This window comes from Geospiza fortis, unplaced genomic scaffold (assembly GCF_000277835.1).
Source record: "Geospiza fortis unplaced genomic scaffold, GeoFor_1.0 scaffold637, whole genome shotgun sequence".
NCBI classification, from domain to species: Eukaryota; Metazoa; Chordata; class Aves; order Passeriformes; family Thraupidae; genus Geospiza; species Geospiza fortis.
Genome location: NW_005054515.1, coordinates 887854 through 901825, shown reverse-complemented (window position 1 = coordinate 901825; position 13972 = coordinate 887854). Strand labels below are relative to the sequence as shown.

At 42.8% G+C, this 13972-nt stretch overlaps 2 protein-coding genes across 5 annotated transcripts in view; one reads left to right on the top strand and one right to left on the bottom strand.

The window, feature by feature from the left end:
- Positions 1 to 393, top strand: part of HNRNPH3 (heterogeneous nuclear ribonucleoprotein H3) — a 5837-nt gene extending 5444 nt beyond the window's left edge. For both annotated transcript variants that reach the window (XM_005428973.2, XM_005428972.2), the window contains exon 9: positions 1 to 393. This exon is cut by the window's left edge and continues 910 nt beyond it. The gene's annotated coding sequence lies outside the window, so the exon portion shown is untranslated.
- Positions 394 to 1898: 1505 nt separating this feature from the next.
- Positions 1899 to 13972, bottom strand: part of RUFY2 (RUN and FYVE domain containing 2) — a 24708-nt gene continuing 12634 nt past the window's right edge. For 2 of the 3 annotated variants that reach the window (XM_031063586.1, XM_005428970.2), the window contains exons 11-17: positions 13122 to 13219; positions 9313 to 9432; positions 7436 to 7565; positions 6776 to 6870; positions 5489 to 5537; positions 4481 to 4558; positions 1899 to 3641 (exon numbers count right to left, since the gene is read on the bottom strand). In XM_031063586.1, coding sequence (XP_030919446.1) covers positions 3498 to 3641; positions 4481 to 4558; positions 5489 to 5537; positions 6776 to 6870; positions 7436 to 7565; positions 9313 to 9432; positions 13122 to 13219 — 714 coding nt within the window. In that variant the 3' untranslated portion in view covers positions 1899 to 3497. Of the gene's footprint in view, positions 3642 to 4480; positions 4559 to 5488; positions 5538 to 6775; positions 6871 to 7435; positions 7566 to 9312; positions 9433 to 9636; positions 12250 to 13121; positions 13220 to 13972 lie in introns of those variants that run through there. The other variant, XM_031063587.1, reaches the window with a different exon arrangement.

The following is a 13972-nucleotide window of genomic DNA, read 5'->3' as shown; positions in this document are numbered from 1 at the left end:
GGTTCAGCATTTTTTTCACTGCAGAGAGCTGATTTGTCTGTATTTGTTCAAAGTTTCGCCATTCTAATAGGAGCTCATTGGAAGCCAAGATCTCTAAAATATCTATAGGCCCAATACCTTTTCAGTAACACACAACCCAAACACGGTGATAAAACTTCCTGTGCATTTGTGACATGTAAGATATGTAAGAAACTTATTGTTTGAAGACACTTAACATACCTGATGTGTAATGGAAAAAGGTATTTATTCTTCTGAGCCAGTGTGATCTCCCAAATTAACTGCTTTGTCCTCAATGCCTCCCTTAAAATGTCAAATGTGATCTTGGGTATTGCAAGTCTGTCACCTGTTTTGCTAGTACTGTGTTATATCTGTAATAAATGTCTTCTTGTGGGAGAGAGGAGAATGGAGTTTATTTCACCAGAGACTGTGTCTGGGTGTCAGAGGGAGTGGAAGAGCTGCAGAGGGTAACCGGCACAGGAACCTTTCCAAGCACTGGAGCCCGTTGGCTAGGAAGGGGAGGGGAAATGAGTTCATAACCACTTGAACCATTGTAGCTCTGCAGAATTAGGGGGCTCTTGGTCTGTTACCAGGGAAGCTGAGGTGTTTCCCAAGTGGCAGTGGTAGCACCAGAGATAATGCAGTTGCAGAAGTACCTTAGAGTGAGGTGGAGGAAGGGTGCACTGGCAGGAGCCCGTTAGCGTGGGCACGGCAGAGAGCGAAATCCCGCGGCTCTGCAGCGCCTCCTCCCCTGGGAACAGCTGGGGCTCCATCCTGGAGGGAGGAGGAGCTGACACCTGCCCGGCCTGGCCTTTGGAGAGCGCTGGGCTGTGCTTTGGGCAATCTGCACTCACCGCAGCACCAGGAGCTGACACGAGTCCCGTGTGCCCGTCCTGTCCCTGCACCGCGACCAGAGCAGCGCTCAGCCCCGACCGACCCTCGGCTCCCAGCAGCAGCACTGAACGGCAGAGGAGCCGTTCCCGGAGCCGTGAGCAGGGCTGTGCCCGCTCCCAGCGGCCGGGGCAGCGCAGTCCCGGCTCCTGCGGAGCAGCACCGGGCACGGCAGGGCTGCCGTGGCCCCCGGGCAGGCGGAGCACACACGGGCACTGACCCTGCCGGAGCCTGCACGGGGGCACGAGGAGCAGGGATCGACTCTGGGGCTGGTTAACACCCCCAGAGCAGCACGGCAGAAGCGGCTTCATTTCACAAAAGGAATAAAATGCTGCTCTGAGCCTGTCTGACAGTTCAAGGTTCTTGTGGGTACCCCACAGCTCTTCCTGTGCTCTTCTCTGTGTGAGAAGGATTTAGAATCAAGAGCAGGGTTTTACAGAAAGACAGAAATGCAGCATCAGTCACAGCAGTGTCCAAAAACCTTAAAAGCAGGCCAGGTATGTAGTCTGATGCCAAGGAAACCATGTGGAACATCCAGCATCCATTTTGGTCAAGGCAGTCAGTAACAGCAATCTGAATATTACACACACTTTTCCTATGCAAACAGGACAGCACAGAGGGGAGGAAAAGATGGCAGTTAAGTAATTAATTAATTCATGGCACATTATGGAAATATTCTTGTTTTAAAAGATTGCCTATTTTAAATAGGCAATTTTATTTTATAAATAGGAAATTTTATTTCTGTTTAGTTGCATCCCTTTTCACAAGTTATTTATTAGAGCAATACAGATTAGCTTTTTCCTACCATCTCTGTCCTGCATCAAACCCTGCTGCCTCCCTGCCTGCCCCACAAAAGCCCACCTAGAAACACCCTCAGGAAGCACATGAGCAGCACCTGATTGTGTCTTTGGCAGGGTACCCCACTCCCCAGCACAGGCAAAGCTTTCTAAGCAACTTAAACTTAATAAAGTAAAATACTCTGAATTACAAATTTAAATAAAGTGACATTATTCTCAGATAACTTAAATTTATTTTTTTCCAAAAGTTATTTACAGATTTACAAGTATTTGTGTGGTATTTTACAAAAAGTTACATCAGGTCATTTTAAAAACAATTTTCTTTACAAAAGCTACATAAGCAACTACATTGAGGTGTTAAAAAGAATAGCTATGTTAGCTTTTGGGATATTCACTAAATCCCTATCTTCAGAGACAGAGCCAAGCTAAACAAGGTGCAAGGACAGCTAAAGGACCTGTCTGCAGCCTCCCTTTGCTGCCAGCAGTGCTCTCCAAGCCCAGGGCTGAAGGAACTACAGGGCTGGTAATCCTGGAGGACCCAGGGCTGGAGCCCAGGCCAGGAGTGGCTAAAGGGAGGAGGGTGCAGTGCAGTGAGCTGCAAGTGAGTTTATCCAAGGATATTATTTCTATTTGCCTATGGAAAGAACAAGGATCTTACGTTCCAACAAAAGTAAGTTATCATCGGTGACAAGAGTGGGTAGACTCAGAAGGGCTCAAAAGTGCTCTGCAAAAACATGAAGTTTAGGAACCAGCTCTGAAGGTTTGAGAAAGATGGTGACAAAATAAGGAAGAAGCTCCCTGTGCAGCACAGAAAGGATGTGATCCCCAGCATTTAATCCCAGCCTTCCTAGGTGCTTTCTAGAGCTATGCAGTGACTACACGTACAAGCTGGAGAGCATGACTTGCATGAAAACGCTGCAGAGACTTGTTCAAGGTTACAGACAATGTCAGAGAAGAGGCCTGTGCTCAACAGCTCTCTTTCAGTGGAAACACAGCTATACCAAATTAATAGTTCATGTGAACAGATCATTCAGCCAAACACACCTTCCTCCAGAAAGTGCCCCGAGCACGGTTTGTTCCCTGGCTGAGCACAGCTCCCCTCACCCTGGGGCTGCACAGAACAGCTGCAGTGCCATGTTCTGGGATGTTCTGGGATGTACCAAATCCTGTGCCCTGGCTGAGCACAGCTCCCCTCACACTGGGGCTGAGCACAGCTTCCCTCACCCTGGGACTGCACAGAACAGCTGCAGTGCCATGTTCTGGGATGTTCTGGGATGTACCAACTCCTGCTAATGCAGAGAGGTAAACGAACACACGGATTTGGCAACAACTTCTCAGACCACTGCATTAATTGCCATGCTTTTTTCCAGCACAATTTAAAACCAGCTACTGCAGGGTTCTGCTTCCCAACAGCCTGTCACAGGCACAGGATGAGGTTGGACTTGTGGCACATCAGCCTATAGGAGTATCACCTTCCTCCAGATCATCTTAACAACTGAAATATTCATCCAACACACATTAACACTGAGTCTCCTGTATAAACTGCCCTGCTTCCTCCCAAAAAAGCTGCTGAGCCATTTGGCAGACCAACATACCCTTCTGGGATTTTTTTCTTTTTAGATGTGCATTTTCTACATTTGGGTCCCATTGTCTCCATTTGTTTCAAGAGGAAGCAGAGAAGTAACTTGTTCACAGTACCTTGAAATTCCAACTCTACACTGCTTACCTCAAAGCCTGGAAATGCTGTTTACATTCTTTAGTTGGTGTGGTGGTTTTTACAGGATGAGCTGAACAGCAGAATGAATAAATCTCTTATGGCACATTGGAAGAGCATCTCTGTATCAGAATGGCATGGCAGGAGTCACAGACCCGCACAGGCTTTGGTGAGGAGGGCAGAGGCAGCTCATTGTCAGAGCAGGCATTGCAGAAGATCTCCCCACAGTTCCTACAGTGATGCTAAAGCACAGGCAGAAGATGAAAAATTTAAATTTACAACAGAAATGTACTTGGTAATTGGATACCAACAAACAATACAGACAGCACAACCCAAAATGTAATTCCTGACTCCTTCTTGGAGCCAGTCTGCAAAAGAAAATGGATCTACATCCCAAATGATCTGTGATCCCAAATGATGTTTGTCTAGGATTGCACCACAGACAGACACATGGTCTTTCCAGACTTATATATATATATATGTGTATATATATATATATGTATGTATGTGTGTATGTGCTGAAGATTTCATTCAAACTCTGGATTTAGGATGTATTCTGCTATAGAAAAATACAGCCTGAGCAATGATATAATGATATCTGAAACAGTGGATGTCTCTGTCAGGTAGCTAATTGAGATTTAACATAAAAAGGTAAAGGAAACTTCCTGCACAAATTAGTAAAGCCTGGAAATTAGGGTCACATTTTACTTTAAAATTACAAACTCATATTTTCTTACTCTAGTATATAAAAAATGCCAGAAAAGGACTTCTACACATGTCAAATTCTAACAGTGCCAGAGCTGATAAGAGTTTGAGATAACAATTCCACAAAGTAGTTAAATAATTTTTAACTAAATTGCTCTGTGGAACTTTACTATGACACTGTTTCTTTTGAAATTAGGGCCCAGCTGCATTGTATGTATCAAAGAACTAGAAAAGTATCTCAAAAATACCTCTGCTTTTACCTGATCATTGACATGTTATGCCACACCTCAAAGAGAATTATTATTTACATCATACTTGTAATAATAATCACATAATACATGTAAACACCTTGGGAGAAATCTTGTTAAAGTTTTACCTTTCTTTTGGAAAGTGAAAATTCCTTTTCACACAGCTTGCAATGAGTGGCTTCTTTGTCCTTCAACCAAACCTGGCCCTGGAGAAAAAATTATCATAATTATATTTATCTGATGAAGTTAAACTCTGGGCTCCAGGGGACAAGAAAAATCAGGAGCAGAACATTCACTGCCTGAATGCTCAGTGCCCTGGGAGCACTGTAATGTCACAAAGACACCCTAGAGCAGCACAGGACTGCTCCAAACCACAGCAAAAAAGACAGAGCAGAGGTGCACAGAGAACATGCTTGAGGTGCTAAAGCTGGGCAGTGGCTCAGCTGGGAGAGCACAAAGGCACCCAAACCTCCAAGTGAAGCCCATGTCCCTGCTCAGCACATGGGAACTGCCCTCAAGATGCAGGGAAGCAAAAAAATACCCAGGACAGAGCCAAGAATTATCATTTTCCTTAATACCTGGTGCCTACACTACTCCGATCTCATGTTTGCTGACACTCCATTCCTGTCACTTTTCCTGGACTGCAGCAATGTGCCAGGTGACACACCAGATGATCAAACCTGTGCAGACAGAATCTCTGCTCTCAAGTGCTCCCTGCTGTCTTTAACAAAGTCCCAAACCTGCTGACATTGCACATCATATTTTATCAGCATTCTCCTACAGGTTCACTTATTTCTTAGGATGATCAAATATTTATTGATCACTGAGAAGTACAATGCAGTTGAAGCTCAGCTGGCTCCACATTCTGTCCCAGATACACTCTGTAAATGACAGAAGGGAGTGTGTCACTACAAGAAAAGGGCCAAAATGCACAGCTGTGCACCAAACAAGGAAAATCAAAGGCAAATGGATTTTTTCCAGGAAGCTACAAGGGAGTGTGGTTCTCTCCCACTGGAGGAAATCATACAGTGAGTCTCTCTGGAGCAGCTGCTGTAGGAGACAAGTCTTCTCATGCTTCTGAAAGATTTCAAAAAGAACAGTTTAAGAAAAGTTTCTTTTCTCAAAATGCTACTAACCTGCAATGCCTTGTTAGCTTCTTTTATATCTTCTATTTTCAGCTTTGATCTAAGGAATAAGATAATGCTACTTCAAACTTCTACATGGTCAGTTATGCTCCAACAACTTCAAAAGCTGGCTTAAAATTTAAGTACCTAAACCAAGTCCTCTGAACAAGAGTACAAGACCACATTATGTCATTCTGGAGGAAGCAGCCTCCCCACAAGCATCCAGTGCCAACCCACTGAGAACTGGGTCACAGGAGACACACACAAAGTTATCCTGCAGGGCATCAAAGGCCACAGAAATCACAGCAGACTGCTGAGAACACAGAGATCATTAAATGAAGCAGGAGGGTGCTGCCTGCCAGGTGTCCCCTTCCCTGCCCTGAGCCTGGGCTGGGGTTCATTCCCTCCCAGGGGTTGGGGTTTGTGCTGAGCACAGGTTGATAACACTGGGATGTTGCTGTTGTGGCTGGGCAGGGCTCACACAGAGCCAAGGCCTTTCCTGGGGGTGATGGGAAGTGAGGGGACACAGCCAGGGCAGGGGACCCCAGGGATCAAAGGGGTGTCCCAGACCATGCAGCTGCTCAGCACGCTCACTGTCTAGGGTGGGGAAAGAAGGAGGAAGGGTGGGGGCACTGCAAGGTTTGGAGTGATGGAGTTTTGCCTTCTCAAGGCACCATTCCACATGATGGGCCCTGCTCTCCTTGGGGGTGGTTGAACACCAGCCCAACCATGGGAAACTGTGAATGAATTCCTTGTTTTGCTTTGCTTGCATGTGTGGCTTTTCTTTTCCATCTTAAACTGCCTTTATCTGAACTCTTAATGAGTTTTCCAGTTTCTGCTTTTCCAGTTCTCTCCCTGATGCCAGTGGTGGGGAAGTGAGTGAGCAGCTGTGTGGGCCTTGGTGTCAGGCTGGGGCTCAGGAAGAGCAGCCCTGCCCTGCTGCAGCCAGAGCTGTCACCTCCTCCTTGGGGCTCCTCTGGGAATGCCACAGCTGCCAAACCAGGCCACTGTTCTCCTGCAGAACAAAGCCTAATGCCCTTCCAACTGCTTTTGTTCACACTGTTTTGGTTTGGATTTTCTGTTCACAGCACTGTCATTACCCAGGAGCTCACAGCCACCCCACCAGCCAAAAGCAAAAATTATCAGGCCTGACCTAACTAGATACATTGACTTCTCCCAGCTGGTTAGTTATCAAAATAATAAAAATGATATTGTCATATACTGTCTAATATGCATTACCACTGTCCCACTATTTTCCTTCATTCAAGTGGATATGACAAAAACAAAAAATAAAATTACTCGCTCAGCTTGGATGCCAGTTCTTGGAGAGCAGCTTCTTGGTCCTCACACGTGCTTTTCAGCTGCTTGTTCTTGTCCTGAAGTTTAAGGAACTCCTTAAAACAAAACAAAGAAAATAAAATGAAGCCAAACTATTCTCAAATTGTGCCTGCCCTACTGCCTAGGAAGCTGCTCCTACTGAGAAAGCCAAATGCATGAGTGATCCCTCACACTCCCTCCAAACCCAGCCTGAACAGCAACTGCTCAGGAGAAAACAGACCCCAAGAGATAAAGAAACATTTCTGCTTCTGTAGCCCACTGCAGGGAGAAAAATAAACCTGAGTGACTGGAGATAAACCCTGGAAAATAAACCTGAGTGACTGCAGATTCCAGGAGCACAGAGAGCCACAGGTCCAGCCTACAGCGAGGACAGAGCCCCCAACACAACTGAGAAGGGAAAGCAAGGATTTCATTTCTCCTTATCCAAAGTACTGAGCTCTGATCTCAGGACTAAATGGGGAGTAAAAAGCCCATTTTTTACCCTCATTCTATTTGTGAGAACAAATTAGTGTAATCTTTCTCATACATTTGCAGAAATTCTTTAAAATACCATGTCTAAGTCCATAAATAACATTGCAGTCAATTTCTAAATCACTAGTCAAAATTTGCTGCAGAATTTACTTTCTTAAGGGTAACTATTTCTTGGGTCTCTGTTCTCAGATGAGATACAGTTTCCTTTTCCTTCTGAAGATCATCCTCCAGGGTTTGCCGCCACTCTTTTTCTATCTTCAGGTCTGTTTCCAGCTGAAGCCTAGGACAGGGAAAACAAAACAAACATCACTGTGCACAACAGTATCACTTTTGAAAACAAAACTGAGTTTATTTCTGGGTGCAAGACTATTACCATAACAAACTATTAACTTACATGTTTTCTAAAACAGAAATAATGTGTCAATATAATGATATTTGAGATATCAGTGTAATAAACAGAGCACCGTCATTTAGAAAATGCTTTTCAAAGTAAGTTTATTTAAAGGACCAGGAGTATGGCATAATTTTGAAGAGCTGACTTTTGAAATAAATGAGTAAGAGAAGACTAACCACAAAATTCTGAAGTATTTTTAAAACAAGCATAAGGCAAAGCCCCTATACAGCTTGTTTCTAAAATAAACTAAACTAACCAGCCAGTGTCATTGGCGATGCAGAAAATCATTGCAGGCATCTCTGATAGCATAAAAGTTATTTAATTTTACACCCTTAGATGTGAATCTTCTATTTTAGACTAAGGTTTATGGCATTTTGAACAGAACTGAAAATAAAGGAGGAAGGAATTTAAATTACTATTTTTATTGAGGTTTCTACACAGCTGAGGTTCAGCACAAACAGGGATACAGATTCTATTGGCTTAACTGAACTCCAGCTAAAGGAGTCAGGGCTACTCTGACAGAAGAGCCATTCTAGCTGGAATTGTACTCTTGGTTTCATGGAAGACTTGGTGTTTAGAATGTTATGGGGCTGGAAGCACACTGTTCAACCCTCTAGATTCAAACTGTGTCAACACAGGAAAAGAGGAAATAAAATCTGAGAGTATTCATGCAAGGTCTTTTGATGGGAAACCTACATCCACATTAATTTTCCTGTTTTAAAAGCAAACCCACTTTTAAAGGAAAGACTTACATTTTGGGACACTACCTCAGCATCTGGCTGGAAAAGAAGTGAACATGACCTGGAGGTTTCAGAATTGCAGAATTCTAAGGCTGGGGTGTGAACTGTTCTTTTGCCCAAATCTGCAGAGGTGACTGTGGTAGTAAAGTGAACATTTGTCATGACAGTTGAACAAGTGGATTGCAATTCAGAGTTCTGAGAGAGGCAGGGGAGGGCTAATCACTGGGTTGGAAATCACTAATTTTTTAGCCCCAATCTCTGTGCCAAAGATTAATTTCAATAACTGATGTTTTATCTTCCCAAAGAGAGAAAGCACCTGTCCTTACAGGGAGCTTCTAACATGATGTACTGATTTAAAGTAGTACTGAAGGATGTAACAGGAAAAAGACAGAGGGCTGGTTTTTAAATTAACTTTTATGACTCCACTGGGTTTTCACTTTTTATTTCAAGTGCAGTGGTAGTTAAACCACTTCTACCTCATCCTTAAGCTGGATCTATCTAACTATTGTTGTGCCATTTCTGTTTAAGTTTACACTACTCCATACTTGTGGGCTTTGTTCAAAGTGTGTTTTACCACTACTCCACTACATATTTTCCCCCATTTAGGATAATTTCCTCCTGAATTAAGTTGGCACTTTTAGCCAAGAAGTAATGCTGTTTTTTCCCCTTCCTTTCAAGCTGTATGTCATTTTAGAGGCACCCAAAGCCAGCTTGGCTTCCTTGGAATGACATATTTTCTTCTGCCTTGCCAGTACCTGACACAAAGATCTTTAGTATTTGCATTCTGTTCAAAACCATTTAACAACAAGCAGCCTGCATTAGGACAGAGGACATATTGCAAATGCGGAATGTTTACTGCCATGCATTTTTCCAAACAGGGAAGAAATACTCACAGCTGTTTCTCCTTCTGGGAGAATTCGTTCTGCAGGCTTTCAGATTTATTCACATATTCCTGTTTAAGTTTCTCATCCTCAGCCTCAGCCTCCATTTGAGCCTTCTCTGCTTGCTGCAATCTGGTGTAATTCAAATCAACTTTGGGTAAAACTGAAGCTAGAACTAGGGTGTAGAGGGTGAAGAAGACAAATAAAAGAAAAATGGGGAAATAGAAACATTTCTAAATAAAAACAAAGTTTGGGGGAAACTCACAAACTCAAACGAGAAATCCATACAATGCCTAGAGAGCTTAGCTCCTGGGTTTGCATACAGTCAGAGAGTAATCACTGTAAGTAATAATTGTTTTATTTTACGCTCATGAATAACAGGTGCCAAAGCATGATACATATTTTAGAACTGAAGCTTTTCTTTTTCCTTTAGCATACGTTCATGTGTTATTTCTGAAGCTTTTTTCCCCCAAGTAAATTCTGTGAGAGTCCTTGGCTTGCACTGAGCACCCATTAAGACAGGGCAGAGCATGTGTTGTGCAAAAGCAGCTCAAAACAACTGAGGCATAAAGTTGCATACAGAGCACTGCAATCAGACAGCAACAGACCTGACTAGCCTAACACAAAAAACACACCCTGACAGCTCCCACTACATTTACAGAACTACCTCAACTACAGCATAATTAATTTAAATAGTCTGTATTAAAAATACTGCATTCTTACACTGGTGAAAATAGCTCCATACTATAGACAAATCAAAATGATTGATCAAGAAATGAGGGATTGTTATTTAATTTAATCTTTTCTTTCTGAATTCCAGGTTTGTTCAGCTCTGGCTCCTCTCTGGTGGGTGTATTGTAACAAAGGTAAATGTACTAAAAGGGGATTTGTGCTATATCATGACTACACCTGTCTGGAGAATACAGGAGCCTGTGAAATCCCAATGAATGTCCCCACCTGATGCTCTGTGTTCTGCAAAACTGCCTCAAGGGCCTCTCAGGTAAGTGAGAAAGCAGTGAGATGGTTGACTTGTCACCTCCCAGCAGCTCCCTGAGCACAGAGTGACTCCCAGCTGCCAGTGTCAGCTAAAAAGAAGATGTGTCAGCAACATGTCTGCGTTTGTGCTTCTGCTGATGAAATTGCACCAGAGGGAGTTCCCAAAAGCTGCTGGTAAACAAGTGAACAAGGCTGGAATTAAAGCACCTTATCAAAGGTGCACTATCTCACTCAGCTGCCCCAGGGGCCTGAGGAATGCTCCCATCACATCTGCAGTGGCAGTGCACAGAGGCCAAGGCCTGGGAAGGAGAATACAGGGAACGAGCAGGTCCCTCCCCAGTGCAGAAGCTGACTGAAGCTACACAAGACACCAACACCAAAAGCACATTAAACCCTTCCCTAAATCACCAAATCAACTGCAGAGCTGTTTCCACAAGCAAGGCAGGAAGGGAGCTTGCTACCCTAAAGCTGCAGCATCATCCCCAGCCCAGCACCAGGGCTGGCTGCTCTGCTGGGATTCAGGCAGATGCTGAGCTGGATTTGGCATGCAGATGATTCTGTGGGAAACACTTGTTTGCATAGATAACATTGAGGTGGATAAGGCTCCCATTTCTGCCATGGTTTTCCTGTTGTTCTATTCAGTGTTTCTGGTTTGGGTTTTCTTTGAAGATAGTTATTTTTCAGTAGCCAGCTCATGTTAAAGGCTGTTTCTGCTTCCAAACCAAGGAATAAGCCAGGACATAACCATGCAGTAGAAACCCTTTCTGTATGACTGCATCCTGTCCCCACTTTTACAAACATCCCCTTCTGCTGCAAAACTCTAAGGTCCTTTTCCCACTCAACATCCACTAGAGCCTTCAGAGCAAACACCAGGGAGTGCATTAAGGGCAGTGAGCAGCCTGAGCTCCTGTCCCTGCAGTGCAGGCAAGCAGCAGCTCACAGCAGGGACAGGAGCTGTGAAGGCTGCCTCATGATGGGTGGAGGGAGGGAAAAGGCTTTGGGCACAAGCACAGCGCTGATCCCAGTGCAGAGACCTCAGCTGACAAACGGGTTAGGCAGGTTCAGGGCAGTGACTGTAAATCCTGCTCACTGCTCCTCCTGCCAGGGCAGCTGGGCCGGGCAGCAGCCACAGCCACAGAACTTGCTGCAGCACTCTGTCTGGCTGGAGCCCCTGAGGAACCAGGCTCCAAGCACATTGTGACTCCAGGAGAATGTTTCACCCCAGGACATCAGGGAGGTGGAACTTCAGCAGACGCTGGCATCCCTTCACTGCACACACACTCACAGATGCTGGCAGCACCCTCCTTTCTTACACCCATCCTTCTGAGGGAGCTCAGCTCCAACTCCTGCCACTCCTGCTAGTTACAGCCACAGAACCCAACAGACAGCGTGCTTTTGGGGTAAATACAGCCTAAAAGTGAAAGGAATAAGCAGGGACAAGGGAAGTTTTAGCCAGAAGGGCTACTTTGTAAATCTCTTAGTACCAAAGAACCGGGAAAACCACTAATTAGTGATTTAAGTGTCATAAAAATGTACAGTCAAATAAAGATATCTAACCTCTTAAAATAAAATTTGACAAAGAAGTGATTCAATAGCATTAGAAAACTAGCTTACATTTGCTTAGTAATAGTGCAGTAATTTACTTTTTTTTTTTCTTTTTTTGTTTTTTTTTTAGGAGGGGTAAAGTGAGATCGGAGGTGATGTTCTTTCAGAAAACAAACCAGAACCCAGCTACGATCAGTTACAGTGCAGGATTTCTAATACCACTTTCAAGTTTGAACTGGAAAATTCTGAAGTCCTATTTTATCAGCAACTATTTCAACACAAGAGGTCTGGAGGAGCTCTCAGAATGATATATCCTTGACAAGTTTATACTGGTGCTGAGCCTCATTGCTGGCACATTTGACGAATGACATTGCAATAGTCCTAGTTTGAGTTAACAGATCTTTGTCACTTCATGAATGCAGTGGACAAAAATCAAAGACAGATGAAGGCAGCAAAACAGTAAAAACAAAAATTGGGATAAAAGGATAAAAAGAAAAAGAAAAAAGAGGAAAAAAGGATGTCAATAAAAGAATATTCATGTCACTAATTTTTTTTTAATACATAAGCATGTTTTTCATAATCAGATTTAAATGAAAAAAAAGACATGTCAAACACCAACATGACAGGGCTCATGGATATGTTATATTTTACAATTAGAAAGATCAATGTTGCATATAAGGCCACTAAATTAAAACATGTGAATCACATCTCAGTATTATGTAGTACATGCAGTCTAACCATAATGTAAATTTATATTCTGGATTTTTAGTCTTTCACTTTTCAACCTTTCAGTGTGAAAACTCATTAAGTCATTGAAAATAATGGCACTTCCAAAGCAATGGACAACAATTATAACAGCTTCAGCAAACAACCAGTGATCCTTGAAGGCATTAATGTTTATATTAAGCATATGCTTAAGTATAAGCAAGATTAATGCTTCAGTTTCTATTGCATTTCATTCAGGAGGGAAAAATAGTAGGCAATAAGGAATCAGAATTTTGAAACAACTGAAAGAATGACTTTTGATATCAGCATAAAAACCTAGGACCAGAAGAACGATGGTAGAGGAAGAAAACTGAAAGATTAAGTTTGTATTTAAAGTGAGTGTGTTTGTCAAACAGAGAAAAACAGTCCAACAGCAAAGCACTAATTTTAGGAGTTTCAGGAAGGTTTGGTTTAAATGTTCTAGTTGAAGATTACATTTCAGTGGCAGCTGTGGGAATGCAGTAAGATGTAAGGGAGTGGAGTTGTGAATAAAGAGAAACAAAGATGAGCTGTACCTTTGTTCTAGTTGTTTCATAGTGGCATTAATTTGATTGGTCTTATCCTCTAATCGACTAATTATTTCATTCTTCTCTTTCATAGCATCTTCAGAAACCTGTGTTACAAAAGAAGTTAAAACTGAAATTGGTGTAATTGCACCATTACTTTGTGGGGGCTTTTTCTTCAGTATCTAAAAGGGCACATGGTAAAAATCAAGATTCTCTTTAAGGATTGCTTTCCAAAAACCCTTGAGGACAGTATGTAAAATCTTATGCCTAGAAAATTTGCAGTTTTATACTCTGCAAGTGTAGATGCTATTTAATATTTAATTTAATATTTAATGCTATTTAATTTCCTTCCTTAGTTAACCACTTTAGAAGTCAGAGTGAAATTCACTGACCAAGTAGCCCATTAGAACCTGACCAGTGAAGAGCAAAGAGCTTAGTCCAGAAAATCACCAGGATTCTCCTGCAAATCAACCCCTCCCCAGATGCTAACACTGGAGAACATTCTCTTACTCTTCTCTCCAGCTCCATTTATATTTCTCATCCTCTGATCCAGTTTCCTCATATTTGCAGATTGGAAAGTAGAATCCTCTGTCCATCACTTCAATTATCCCTCTGCAGCATCCTAATTTTTTCCCCTCATTCTGCCACAGATTTGATTGGGTTCTTGTGCTGGTTTTCATAATTTATTCCCTAAATCAAATTCATCTTTTGCATAAGTAATTCACTGGTATTTGGTAATTTGTTAACTTCATTTGGGGTCCCTAAGATCCATATGCTCCCAAAAAAGGCATTTAATTGTTAAGAGATTTTCTTAATTTGTTAACAGATTTTAAAATAAACCCAAAACTGTAATTAGCTTT